Source organism: Scomber japonicus, chromosome 8 (genome assembly GCF_027409825.1).
Source record: "Scomber japonicus isolate fScoJap1 chromosome 8, fScoJap1.pri, whole genome shotgun sequence".
Lineage (NCBI taxonomy): Eukaryota > Metazoa > Chordata > Actinopteri > Scombriformes > Scombridae > Scomber > Scomber japonicus.
The window spans coordinates 19,202,500-19,216,933 of record NC_070585.1 but is presented as its reverse complement, the minus strand read 5'-3'; the positions used below and the strand labels follow the sequence as shown (position 1 = coordinate 19,216,933).

Below are 14,434 nucleotides of genomic sequence, written 5' to 3'. Positions count from 1 at the left end.
GTGTCAGATATTTCCCTCAAGAGATAGTAGATACTGAAAAACAGCTTAAAAGAGAGTGAATGTTGGACTTACATTCATCAGGTGTAAAGAAACACAAACTCCAAATGAACGGATATGTTGCTCTATAACTGCTGGATGTGTAAATAAACAACTGTTGGAAGGTGATTATAGTGTTGTGTTCAGTGTTATGTTCACACCCTCACGTTTGCGCTTCTCTGAAGTGACCAAAAAAATCAGTTACTTCAGGTTTAACCACTTAACACACGCCCCTGTTTTTTATGCTGTTAGCCTAAACGACATGCCCAAGTTGTGAGCAGCACTGATCCCACATAGTTTGAGACTCAATCAAAGCCATGTCGTCATTGTTGTCGGTCACATGTCCTCATTGGCTTTGGAGACATGTACTGCCTAATCCTAAACACCGATTGGCTTGTGTGTGGTGTCGTCAGAAGCAGAAGAGGCTCACGGTCGTAAACATCTAGTCACGTGTACTCTGAGATGGACGTGCAGGTCAGGAAATGACGTAAACGGACCATATTTGGTTTGTTATTTGTGTTATTACGTTACGTGTTGGACTAAATACATGGACATATTGAGGAAAGTATTTCGGTTTTATGGAAACGGATTTCATATTTCACAAGAATGGATACTTGGCGAGCTGTACAGAAAGTCCTGTGTCATAAGATGATCGTTGTGGATAAAGGGAAGACTTTGAAGGTATGTAGGCATTATAGCTTTTCTTACTTAGCTCAGGGGCTAGCCGAGCTAATCGCTAATACTATTACGGCTGTGAGCAACCATATAAGTCGTGAGTGGTCTTGAATGAATCAGGACAATCTAAGCTTTCCAACAATGTACGGCATGAGTATATATGTTTAAGGGTTGGTGTTTAAAACATTCAGAAGAACGTGTGGCTACCTCCTAACATCCGTCCCGACCCTTAGACGGAACAGCGTGCGTTAAGTGGTTAAAGAAATTGAGTGCAAGTATTCAAAAAAGCAGTTAATTAAAAGGCAAAGCATTGAAACTAAAGATATGAGTGTTGTGCTTGTATGCACAATCCAACAGTATTTAAACAATTTTTCTTTCTTCCTGAGTCATTTTGGATAAAGGACATACTGGTAAATGTAACTTTAAGTCCCTCTCCACTCAAAAAACGTGTTTCTCTTACTGTTACTTCAGTTTGATGTTTGAGCTTCACGGTTCAGAATAATCTATGTGCAAAGTTTGACATTTAAATGCTGACTTTAAGGCGTGTTTCTATGATTAAGAATTGTGACATTGCAACTAATTTGGACCCAATCATGGTTCAGTATTTCGACTTACACAAGTGTGAGTTGAAACCTCCAGTGCACGGAAGAATGAAAATAGACTTTTCAGTTAAATAATAATAATGATGTGTCCAGCTGTTAAACTTCTGAAATTAAAAATACTTACACATTCACAGATTCTGGTTTTATTTAATGAGGGAGTAGGAGAGGATGTTAACAGATTTTTTAAAAAGCTGATTATAATTCCTAGCAGGGTATCTTTATGTCTTAAAACATATCTGGAGGGGATCCTTAAAGGAAGCATATCTAAAAGAAAATCCACATTGATCCCATTTGCTTCAGTAAAAGGATACAATTCAGACTCAGCACACATGTACGACAATCTCTAACTATACATCTTTTTGTTGGGTGTAATATGGGTTAGAATAATTAAGCTGGAGGGCCTGACGCTAGATAATGGACTGCAACAGTGAAAGGCCTTCATAATGACTGTTCAGTACTCTGAGCATTATTGTTAAGAGCGTAGACGTGGAAACGTGCACAGCTGTAACACATTTACAGTAGGCGTTGGCATGCACGCATAATCACGGATCATTTAGCTGTCTTTATTTCAGAGACGACGCACAACGTACAACAAACCATTTCTATCTACATACTGTATATTTCTTTCTGACGCTCCACTTCACAAACACCCATCACAAGCAGTTACTCCAAGATGGACACTTATACACTCCCCCGTTCGTTATATTGATCCATGCTTACACAAGCATTAGCACTCACTTAGAATGAGAGACATGTCTTCACCCAAACGCAAGGAGCAAACAGTATGAACACATCCATACACACACACACACAGACACACATGCTTCCCCATGTCTCTTGAAACACACACACAAACTTCTTAGGGATAAAAACACTGGACATGCGTCTGCTTCGGGTGTGCACATTCTTCCCAGTTGAACCGGAGCGTATCACTGTGATGTATTCATCCAGTGTGTGCGTTTTAACGAGGTACGCTCCGTCTCATCATAAATCATATTAATAATGTAAGATTCCCATCGATTTTTAGTTTTTTTTAAGCCATCCCAGTGCATTATTTGATATCTCCAGCCTTTGTTTCTGATTTAATGAACTCCACCCACCCACACACACACACACACACACACACACACACACACACACAAAGAGAGCTCATGAAGCTGCGTCTCCTTTTTAGAAGTCTTTATTCATCTGTGTAGAAAAAGAGACGACAGACCAATAAATGGAATAGCATTTTGCACCCATTGTTAAGTTTATACATAGTGTTTTCATTATCACATCTGAAGGTGACACTCTTAAAGGAAAAGGATTTCTACACAGAATGAAAGGAAGCTTCAGTGCTCTTTAAAAAAAAAAGAACACAAACAAAAACAGACGTAAAAAAACTTAAAACCCACACTGGAGCTCTTCCAGTATTACTGATGTACAGTAACACAAGTTGGAAAAGAGAAACAGAGCTACTGAAAGTAAGAATAGGTTTCAACACTTACAGGCTCTATCTAAATCACCCCCAACCCATCCTCCCCTCTATACCTCTCACTCTTTTTTTCTTCTTCTCTACCTTCTCCTCTTCCTCGTATAATCTCTGGCTGTTTGTTGGTGTTCAATGCATTTTCCTTTGAAGTTCCTTCTCCCTTTTGAAGTACATTAGTGGGGTCAGAGAGGCAGTTGGAAAGCAGGTTCCCTCTTCTCCTGTGTGTGTGTGTGTGTGTGTGTGTGTGTGTGTGTGTGTGTGTGTGTGTGTGTGTGTGTTGAACTGCACAGTGTAGTGGTCCGGCTGTGATCTCATGTTAACAGAGTCATGTCTTTCCTGAACTGAGGCCTTCGAAACTGAAGGACAGGCCCTGAGTCAGCTGACGCACTTTAACACACAGGAGCTGGAAGCGTTATGACAGTCTGTACTTTGTACGATATAAATGTATCTAAGATTTATATGAATAGAAGCAATGACTTCATTTTTGATTGTAGAGAGGCATTGTGGGTAATGTTACAAATCAATGCAGGCTGGATACATAATAATATTGGTATATATCATTTGATATAGAGTTGCAATCATTGGTTGATTAATCGATTAATTCATAGAGTAGTTGTTAATTGCCAAGTATGTTCATAATTAATCAAAAGCTATTTTTTGGTTCCGTTCAGATGTGAATATTTTTCGCATTCATTCATATCCTGTGATAACTGAATATTTTTGGGATGTGGATTGTCTGTTTAGACAAGACAAGACATTTGAGGACATTGTCTTGGGCTTTTGGAAATAGTGATTGACATTTTTCACCATTTCCTGAAGTTTTATAAATCAAAAAACTGATTAATTGAGAATAATCTACAGATAAAAAAAAATATGAAAAAATAATCGTTAGTAGCAGCAATTTAATGAAGTGCTCTAATTTCTCAGGTATTTATTTTTAGTCAAATTAACTGTCAAATACTTTTACGCCTACAGTTCATCATTTGATTTAAAAAAAAAAAAGTCATTATATCACAGTATAGAATTGGATACTGTGATTGGGCTATTTCATAATTATTAGTATTATGTATTCTTTAAATACACGTACAACTACTATTTTTGTAATAAAAGTTGAAAAGATTTATTAGAGATAATATGACCACAGCAGCTCCGACTTCCACCAAGAAAGCATTAACTGATAAACCTTATTTTCAATTAAACATATTTAACTAGACTCCTCAGATAATGGGATTACTATTAAAAGATATATGATGAGCTTTCTTTCATTTAATTTGCAGAAGTAATTTAACAAGGAAACCAGACCACAATAGGATTTGGGTAAATGCAGTCTTCTTGGTTATTCTGTCATCTCTTTTAATTCTGAGGGGGAGACGGAGCCTTTCTCCTCCAGCTGGTCATTTGTCTTGTGGTCGTGGAAATCGTTTTTTCTTTGATTGTCTTGCCATGCTTGTCTTCCTTGTATTAGACCGCTAACGTCTAGAAAATCATGATCTGTGGCATGTCAATTGGATTATATTTTAATAAAGATGCATAATAGGGTGGGAAGTACCAAAAAGCAGTGTGTAATCAGACTTTAATGATCATAGGCAGTTAAAAACATCAGTTCTTTAAGTGTACAGTGTACTATCACTCTGTTTTCAGGTATTCGCTGAGTACAGTCGTGGATGAACTGGGGGTAAAACTCTTCTTGGATGATGATGTCACATTATTCCAGTTTTTACCCCTCTTTTTTATCCTGCCCACACTCTCCTTGATCCCCCATCCTCTTTCCTTTTGTCTGCTTTTTTACCTCCTGCCGCTGCATTTGTCACACGCCCTTTTTCACTTATCTTCTTTTCTTCTCTCGTTTTCCGTCACAGCTCTCTGCCTTAAGCCAACGCACCTCTCTCAGTGTCTCCATTCCCAAAACAGAAACCCTCTGTTTCTCCCCTTGTCTTCTTTTATGTTTCTTCCCTCCGTCCATCCATCTATCCATCACCCCACACTCTCTCCCTCTCTCTCTCTCCCTCTCATTAGTCTTCCCATGCTGTGGTTTGTGTCTCCCGTCTCTGTCAGAACTGTTATCACTGCTGTCAGCTCCCTTGGCGAGAACAAAGTCGTCCTCTGCTCATGGCACCACAAAAGACACGAAAGAAATAAAAGGAAAGAGCCTCAGCTAAAAAAAAAAGAGGAAAAATTAAAAAGGAGGGGAGTAAACCAGAGGAAAGGAGGGGGGCCTAGGAACACATCTTTTCATGTCAACCATGATGCATTGTCATCTGTGGGTTATAACAACCATTGATTTCTCCCTGTCATCCCTTTATCTATACAGCACAGAGCGTACAGTTTGTAGGAAGATATGAGAGCTATCTCTATACACATCAAGTGCCTTTTCCTCATATTATAAATATATCTCCTGCTAAATCAACTAAGCCTAGTATATCAACCTCAAATAAGTTACTGTGTATTATTATGAGCTGAGAAGAACAGTAGGTTTGAAAGACACTGAGATATCCAAAAGAGAAAACGTAACCATTTTTAACTATAAGTAGCGCTGAAAGAAAGGTCTACTGTATTATGTAATATACAGTAGTAGATTATAGTAGGACTGTTACTTCTGTCACTCAATAGCAATGTCCAATCAACATAGCTGAAATCAGTCTTTTCTACCAATCAAAATTGAACCAGCAGAGGCACAGAGGGTACTTTGGAAACCAAGGACAAAATGGCCACTGGCCAAGGGGTCATCATTGTAGAAATGGCGCCTGGCATTCGTGGCTCAGGGAGTATGTCCCTGTGTCATCACGTGTAGGCATAATCTATGTCGGGGATGCCACCCTCTCTGTAGCCACGGTTGGTACCATAAGTGACATGATGGTGGCTAGTTTGGCTGAGGATGGTGCCATTGAGGCTGCCAGCTCCGTGGTTACTCCGGTAGGTCCCATTAGCCTGGGAGGAAGAGGAGGAAGAGGGGAAAATGGTGTGGATGTAGGTGACATCCTCCAGCTTAGGCTGTAGGGGCTGATGGGCCATAGCCGTCATCTGAAACCCTGCAGGAGGAGCCCTGATCTCTAAGATGGAAGTGTCTTTCTTGGTGCCTGACTCTACATAGTCATCATAATGTTTTCCACCACGGCCCCTGCTGTATGAGCCTGTGTCCCCTGACATGTAACCTGCTCTTTGTCCATACCAGCAGAAGATGCCAAAGATTAACAGCAGGCTTACCAATGCTGTGGCACCTCCTATGATCCCAGCCAATGGCAGGGCTGTTAGCTCTGAGTCCTGTCCCTCCTTATCTGACCCCTCCCCTCCAGAATTTACCAAAGCCTCTCCAGTCTCTATCTGAGCACATGCCGGGGCAGAGTCTTTATTGTCCGTGTCAATGCTGCCAATTCGAGATGACCCCATGCTGGACCCTCCAAAAGGAGGTTCCTGTCGTAGTGGCAGCAGGCAGATGAGGTAATGGGAGCGTGGTGTGAGCTGGGTTAGGAGATACTGCCTCCTCTCTCCAGGTACAAGAGTCTCTGTTATGGAACCAAGAGCTGCACTGCTACCCAACCTCAGCCAAGATAGGCGGAAGGAGGGTGCCGGCTGTGGACATAGCCAGCTGACCAGTACGCTGTCTGAAGACAGATGTTTTACAGTCAGGTCCAGGGCCTCTCCAGATACTTGTCCCCCTTCACCTGGTGGCAGAGGCATTACCAGGCCAGGCCGCTTGGCTCGCAGGGTGAAGAGGGAACCTTGTGTGGGGACCAACACAGGAGTGGTGGTGGCACTGCTGTGGGGAACTGAAGCCACTGCATGGCCCCCTCCAACACTTTCCTCACCTCCTCCATCTTTATCTAGTGGGTTCATCCCCATGCCAGTACTTGGACCAGCAGGGGGGCCTTCACATTGCTCCATCAGGGACGTTAGGTCTTTGAGGATCTGGCCCCTCACAGCTTCGGGCCCCTGACAGGACAGACCTCTGACTGTCACCGCTGCCCCCCGGCTGTGTAGCCATGCGTGGAGCCAGCGAAGGTTGCAACCGCAGTACCAGGGGTTTCCTCTCAGCAGCAGCAACTCCAGGCTTTCTGTATCCTTTAGAAGGCCTCGAGGGAGACTTGTTAGATTGTTGCCCGATAAGTCCAGCCTTTGTAGCCGCCGCATCCCATCCAGGGCCCCTCTTGGTATGTGGGTCATTCCGTTGTCCTGCAAATGGAGCCGCACAAGGTGAGCTGAAGGCAGGTTGACCGGTGGCGACTGCAAGGCGTTCCTGACCAGTGACAGTTCAGTTAGGTTCGAAAGACGGGAAAAGGTGTCATCTGCAATTCGTGTGTTGGCCAACAGGTTCCCATCCAAGACCAAGCGCCGCAAGGACGAGAGCCCGCGGAAGGCATGTGTCGGGATGGTGCTTATTCTATTGTCGTCCAGTCGCAACTCTTCCAAGGATGCTGGCAAGCCCGCGGGGATGCTTGACAGATGGTTCCGAGACAGAAACAACAGCCGAAGCCGTGGAGTCCCAGAAAAAGCTCGCTCCTGGATGCTAACTGTGGATATAGAGTTATCATCCAGGTGTAAACGTTCTAGTAACGGTAACTTGGCCAGAGCTGATCGCGGTAACGTTCGTATATTATTATCCTGCAAGTGGAGCTCCCGTAATGAAGGCGGGAGGTGTATAGGGAATTCATCCAGTTGGTTGGCATACAGGTAAATCACTCGTATGGACGTGCTGCGTTCCAGTGACGGAGGCAGCCCGGCATTACTCAGCCGATTGCTCTGCAAGTACAGGATGGCAGCCGTCAATGGTAGTGGAGGGATTAGACTGAGGCCACGGTCGTTGCAGTAGACAAAACCCTCATCACAGCGGCATACTGAGGGACAAACAATGCCCTCATCTCCCTCACCCGTCTCCATGGCAATTGCTGCTGCCGCCAGTTCCAGTACCTCAGCCAATAAGGTGAGGCACAAGAGAAGAAGAAAGAGCCAATCACGGAGCTCAGCAAGACTCTCAGCTGCCATGTTGGTGCACAGCTCCTGATTGAAAGAAAATGGGAAACTGGGTTAAAAACAAGTACAAAAGATACAAGGTACCAACTCTGAAATTAAAAGTGGAATGACTCATTACATACAAAAGAGAAAAAAGTGTTGCAAAAAAGAGAAATGTTTTAGAAGACAGTGCAAGGCAAATGTCTTTCTCTAAAATGGCAGAGTTGCTGCATTTACTACCTGCTGTTAAAAGTAAAGTTTTTTCCTTGTTACTTCGGTGTAGAAGGGTTGGGGATTGAATAATCAGACGCACTTTAGAGGCTGTCCAGCATTATATGGGTCAGAGCGACCAAGCAGAAGACAAATGGACATTTAGATGCAGAGAGAGTGATGAGGGGTGGAGTGAGTGGGCGAGGAAGATTACAAGAATCAAGAGAAAGCAAAAAGGATGACAGAGATGGAGAAAATTGGACAGTGACAGTTGTGGGGAAGAAAAATAAGGGAGGAAGATTTTTTTTCCGGGAGATTAACTGAAATGGAGTGAGTGACATGAAACTAAAATGGAGGAGAGATTGGGGAGAAGGAAATCCGATTAATTGCTCACAGTGCTTTTGATAGCTTTGAAGACAACAGAAGTAGTGAACTTGTTAGGACTGCAGTACACTGTTTCTTACCCTCCACTGAAAGTATAATGAGTATACATGTGAGTGGGGTTCTATAAATGCAGGATTTTGCAGGTTTCTGACTATATTCAGAAACACAATGCATTTATTTGAGGTTATGACTAAAACATATACAGAGTAGTGCACACGCAAATAAATAAACATAGCAAACATAAAGCATTCACATAACGAACAAGTCTCAGTACAAGATGACATGTATAATGCATGTTTTGTCTACGTTGTTATTGTTTGTGAAATTTCTATAAATTATTCAGGAAAGCGGTCCTGAAATCCCCAGAAATGTTTTACCGCAATGTTTTACAGAGAAGCATTTTTCTGCAACATTAATATGTTCCTCAGTCGATGTTTTATGACTTGTCTCCTAGTGAATCCCTGACACTGACATCAATAACATAAATTTACAATTCAGATAAAATTATCTCTGTTCACTCACATTCACAGTGCACTATTTATAGAATATGAATAATATACAGTGGTGAAAGTTGTGGAAATCACATTGTGGCACACTCTTGTTTGAACCCTTTCTTTTGGGTTTCCTGGGGCTGGAAAATTTGCCCTGACATGAAATGCCTGACGTGATTTGACAGCACATTTGATAAACAAATCCTCTAAAGGCAAGGTTTTTTTTTTTCTTCCTTTCATGGATGTCTATGTGTATGTGCTTGTATGTGAACACAGTGCTAGATGCAAAATTGCCCCTTGGCTGCAGTCAAAATCCATGCAAAGCAAACAAGAGATGGCAACAATAGAAGAGACGGGGTGGGGGTAGGGGGGACAGATGGAGAGTTGGACAGTCAGTCAGAGGAGGAGAGGGGAAATGAGTTCCTGGCAGTGAAGACTCAAGTCAGTGTCAGCCGAGTTTGCTGCAGAAACAAGAATGGCTCTAAAGGCTGGTTGGTTGTTGTTGTTGTTTCTGTTAGGCAGGTATAAAAATAGCTACATTTGTGTACCTACACATGCTTGTGTGTGCATCTGGGATCTGTATCAGCAACAACTAGCTCCTGTCTCAGCTCGACACAGATAGTCTATATATAAGGGGAGAGAGAGAGAAAAAGAGTGTGCGCCATGCAATCCGACATGGACCCTGACTTTATTTTTTCTCTTCTGAATGGTATTTTTGAGCCAAAATCTGACTGTTTCTGAGCACCAGCAGCATTTCAGAGACAGAAACAGTTAAGGGAGAGGAACACATGGACACAAAAAGAAGTGTCAAGGTAGAAGCTGAGACCATATTGGAAATGCTCTATGAATATCAACTAGCATATGCTTCAGTGCCACACTATCCCCGCTTCCCTTTCATAAATATGCTCTTGGCACAAACCTGCATGTGTGTTTTTGCTGGCATGCCAAGGTTTCCTATCGACACATCCTCTTAATGATCCTTTTTTTTTGTCTTCTCCCCTCCCTGGCTCGTTTTCTCACTCTCTCCAACTGTCGCGCTCTCATATGGTGCTCTCCTCTCTCTGCATCTTTATCTTTCATGCTATCCACCTTTCCTATCCGCCCACCTCCACCTCCTCCCCTTCATAATCTTTTATTATATCCACTCAGTTTTGTTTACAGAAGTGTCTGTGCAGTCATCCTCCTCCTCTCCTCTCCTGTCTCTATCTCTTTCTAATCCTCTTTTATCGTTTCCTCTCCAGTCGTCTGTTGATTCCTACACACTGAGATTGGATCAATCAGCTCTGGTTCAGTCCTCTTGCCCAGACCTCCTCTCTTCTCTCCTGTCCTCTCCTCCTTGGTGACTTAGTTTCTCTTTTTCATTTAGACACAGACCCCCTGCTTCTCCCCCTCCCTCACCCCCCTTCTCTCTCTCACTCCCTCTTGGCCTCAGTTTTCTCGCCTCCGCATTCGCCTTCCTCTCCCTTTGTGGCGTTTTTTTCCCCCTAACATTTCAATCATGTTCTGAAATGAAAGCCTTTGTTGAAGTACAGAGCCAGGGTGTGTTTGTGGGGTTTTTTTCTATCATGTAGCTGAAAGCAAGATGTAAGTGTGGTGTGTATGCGCGTGCATGTGTGAGGGTGTGTAAAGGGTCTGATCAACCTATGGTGTGATTGCAGAGGGCTCGCTAACCTGCTCAGTCTCTGTGCCTTTCACGTCTGCCGCAGCTTTGTTTTTCTTGTACCGAGGATTTGTGGGGAACAGTATTAGTGTGTCTATAGGTGTGATTGAGGATGTCGCTGTGGATTCTCTCTGTGTTAGCGCAGTTTCCCGGTCGCCTTCGAATCGTTCAGAAGTGTAGCCTCGTTCCTTGGGGCCGTTGAATCTTCCTCAGCTTGGGTGAATGATGATACGGATGATGATAGCCTGTACTCCAGGGCCCCACAAGTAGCAACACCAGCATGGCTCAAAGACGCCTCTGCACCAACATTTGTGTGTTGTGTGTGTGTCCTTCTGCCAAGCACTCACTCTAACTCTGTCGCTCTCTCTCTCTGGGTAAGGGGCTTTTAGGCCTGCCAACTCAAGTCATCTTCAACGAGCATCCAGAGGCCTAATTCTGAAACAACCCCTCCACACCCAAATGCCACAGTTGGGCAGACAGTCAGAAGATGGTTGAAGGCTCAAGGGTCCTCCTTCGAAGTCAAAATCAATCCTAGATACTCTTGCAAGCAGTGGGTCATGCAAAAGTAGTGCAGTGCTGCTACACTTGTTTTCAATAGTCAGGTTGTGATTGTAATTAATGAGTAGCACAGAGAGAAATAGTGCAAAAATCCTTATGGAAATTTGACGTTATAATCGGTTGTATTATAGCAATTAGTACAACATAAATTCACAGTTCAGTGATGTAAAGAGTACATTTTGAGACTGAGATGGACAAGTTGGCTGTGTGCAGAATACAGGCTTTAAGAGCAGGGATTAGGAAGGCGAGGAGTGTATTCCTGCTTCTTTCCCTCTCAGTTACTGCCTCACTCTCCACTGTTAAATGTTTGATCACTTCCTTTTCAGTTCACGTATATCATCTTCAGAGGCAGCAGAGCCAGATAACTGTGTACTGTATGTAGTCCTCTCCAAGCAGCGCTGTGATAGTCAGTCACGTGGCTCGGTGTGAAAAGGTCTCCCAAAGGTTGGTAGAAATGGACTGCCAGTTTCCCAAAAGTGCACTTCGCTGGCGTTTGCTTCAGCAGGACAGCAGGCAGACTGGTAGCGAGCAGCACCCTGAAAAGATAAACACAGTGTTAGAATTTCTTAACGTGGATATAATCAATCAGAGTGACTTTAAACAGTTGTAATTCTTCCATAAGTGGCCTTTTGTAACGTATTAGAAGTCAAAACAAAGTGTACAAAAAAGAAATGATGATCTTTTGTATGTTGTCCAGTAATGGAGTAATGGATTGGTTATTGGAATCAATATATGATGTGGAAATATATTCTTAATTATATCAGACTGTAGGCTCATGGAATGGATTTATTCCATTTTGGTTTTGGTTGATTTCTGATCTCCTAGACTGATGATATTTTTCTGGAGTGAAAATGCCACGTATCTAATAATAAAACAAAGTTAATCAAACAAGTTAATCAAATATAACAGTGTCAATAGGCTGCATGTTGAGGTTGCTTAAAATTTAGGCCATTACATTGATCTTGTATGAGTTTATCAACTTCTAAACTGAAATTATAGGGTGCAGCATATCCTTTTCTGGCTCATGACACCCCTTTAATGATGTGATGCCCACTTTCACTTCCCAATCACAGGCTGTGTACAGTATGTGTAGTGCAGTGAACCTCTAAATATTGTAAGTTAAATATCTCAGTTCAACCAAAATCTAAAAATGGTGTAAATTACACAACACAATACGTCTTTGTTGAAATATCTTTCTCATGTCATTATTTTATGGATGTCAGAAGTATAAGACGGCCAGGTGCATTCTGACTCAAGTTTGAGAACAATTATTAGTTACAGTGGTGAGTGGATCTTGTAGGCTTATATCTTTCAGGGATCATCATTGTTTTTCTAGAATAAAGTTTATATGTCCTTTTCTGATTAACAGTAATGTATTATTGTAGAGTACGGAGCATTGAGAGATGTGTCATTGGCCTGAAAGGTCTAGCTTTATGTTGAACTTTTGTGTCTTGTAATACACACATTTTAGCGTTTTAGTGATAAGAATTTATAATATTGACAGAACAGTTCAGTCATTTCATATACTGTATCTGTCATGATGATTAATTTACAAGTTCAACTTGAAATTGGCACAACATCTGACATGTGTTTATTGCTAAAATAAATAAAAATGGGCTTTTAAGGGGCTGTATAAATGAGATGCTTTCGTGTCTTCAAATTTTTTATACCAACTTGCTGTAAATGAAGCCAAGATGTAATGTTGGGTTTCAATGCTGGCACAATATGGTATACTAAAAGGCACAGGCTAAATAATTATCCCCATCAGAACGGTTATGTCTTTTAAAATTAAGTACCTCATGAAAATACTTCCTGAAGGTCAGTGCTGTATATGCGCAACAGCTCCCAGTGGACACAAATCTCCCATTAAGGTAACTCCATGTTTTATGTGTGTTTGTTTTTGTTTTTTTAGAAAAGCTTTGGAGCTTTCATAACCACCACACGCTAAGTGCCTGTATCTTCTGTGCAGAATCAAACCCCCCAGTGAACACTGGCTTTAGAAATGTAAGGTTTTCATCAGACATACTGAGTGTACAGAGACAGATTCATCAAAGCCATTAACTGCTCCGCTGCTCACATTCGCCTGTTCAGTTCATCCCAAAGTAGACTACGTAGCCAACTGGGAAATTATCATGCAGTTTGCTTAAACACAAATAGAGACAAATAAAGCCGTCCTCATTTTCATTTTCAAAGGACACATGTGGCAGTTGAGAAGAACTTGGTCAACAAGCTTGTGTCTGCACGCGTATCTATCCTTGAAGGTTTGTATATGTTTAGGTGCTGCCATAAATTGAGCCTCGTACATCCTCAACTCAGTGTGACGGTGTTTGTTTTAGCTTTGGTGTTTTAACTGCGTCCACAAATGGAGAGGAATGTGGTAAACTGGGAGTGCAGTTTAGTGAGATCGTTAGGCGGTTGGTGTGAGATGAAGTTGGGCAGCATGTGGCAAGATAAATTGTCCTTTTTATAAAACAGCGACAGACTGATGTCTAGTTTGTGGCGTAGTAAACTGATTTATATGTGCAGAGAGCGGCTAACATGCGCAATGAAAACAGCTCGACGTGGAACAGAATCCTAAATAGACATTGTTTGCAAAACCCATCGACTCTGTGATTGACATTTAAGGAGAAGGGAGACAACGGTTTATTCAAGGACAGTCTAGATGTACACAGAGCCTTGTGTTTGGTGCCGTAACAAGTTTTGCATTTAAAAATGTGAAACCCATTATGATCCAGTCCTTTCATATTAACAATTTGGAGGCCAAGGCTTTTAAGTGACTTTGAAGTAAAATCATAATGGAAGACTTTTAATTGAGTGCCATCAGTCATGTATTAACAGCAGATGCCACCTTTAATAACACTAACTGTCGTTTTTTAAAAGAGGTCCTCTTAATTGAATGCAATTTGTGGTCCAAAACTACCCTAATTCTCTACACTAATCTTTGCCTACCGCAGGCGAAAATGTCTGCCTGCATAGAACAAGATGTGAATATTGAACATCAGCAGCATTTCCACAGTTCACTGCCATTGCCCATTAGACATCAATATGTGAAGCTCTATCTGTATAATGTCGAGGCTGTCCTTTAAACTTTTTGTGATGGATTTTCATGGGAAAGCATATATGGGCTGACTGTGGTACAGCGGTTGGATCCCCGATTCCTTCATAGAAAGTATTCTTGGGCAAGATACTGAACCCCAAATTGCTCCCGGAGGCTGTGCCATCAGTGTATGAATGTGTGTGTCAATGGGTGGATGTTGACATGTGGTGTAAAGGGGGGATGTGATGGCAAGGAGGAGACATGGGGGAAATGGGGAGCATGTATCAGAAAAGGGAGTTAGGAGGGAAAAGCTGGACACTAGTAGTTTAGGAGAAGGGAGTGTATGAAAACAATGTTTATTAG

General features: G+C 42.2%; 2 protein-coding genes across 7 annotated transcripts in view; one reads left to right on the top strand and one right to left on the bottom strand.

Annotated features, from left to right (window-relative positions):
- The window catches only part of macrod1 (mono-ADP ribosylhydrolase 1), a 115,211-nt gene that overhangs the window by 20,485 nt on the left and 80,292 nt on the right, over positions 1-14,434 (top strand). The gene's annotated exons all lie outside the window — the stretch shown is intronic.
- Positions 5,566-7,770, bottom strand: flrt1b (fibronectin leucine rich transmembrane protein 1b). 3 transcript variants are annotated; one of them, XM_053323263.1, is made up of 2 exons: positions 6,633-7,764; positions 5,566-6,590 (listed from the first exon to the last, which is right to left on the bottom strand). In XM_053323263.1, exons 1-2 carry the CDS (start codon positions 7,762-7,764, stop codon positions 5,566-5,568), a joined length of 2,157 nt encoding a protein of 718 aa, XP_053179238.1. The 3 variants fall into 3 exon arrangements, with proteins under 3 accessions (XP_053179238.1, XP_053179237.1, XP_053179239.1); XM_053323262.1 differs by having other exon boundaries at positions 5,566-6,599; positions 6,639-7,764; XM_053323264.1 differs by having other exon boundaries at positions 5,566-7,770.

Coding starts and splice junctions, on each gene's coding strand:
- flrt1b (XM_053323264.1), bottom strand. CDS start 7,764: ATGGCAGCTGAGAGTCTTGCTGAGCTCCGTGATTGGCTCTTTCTTCTT.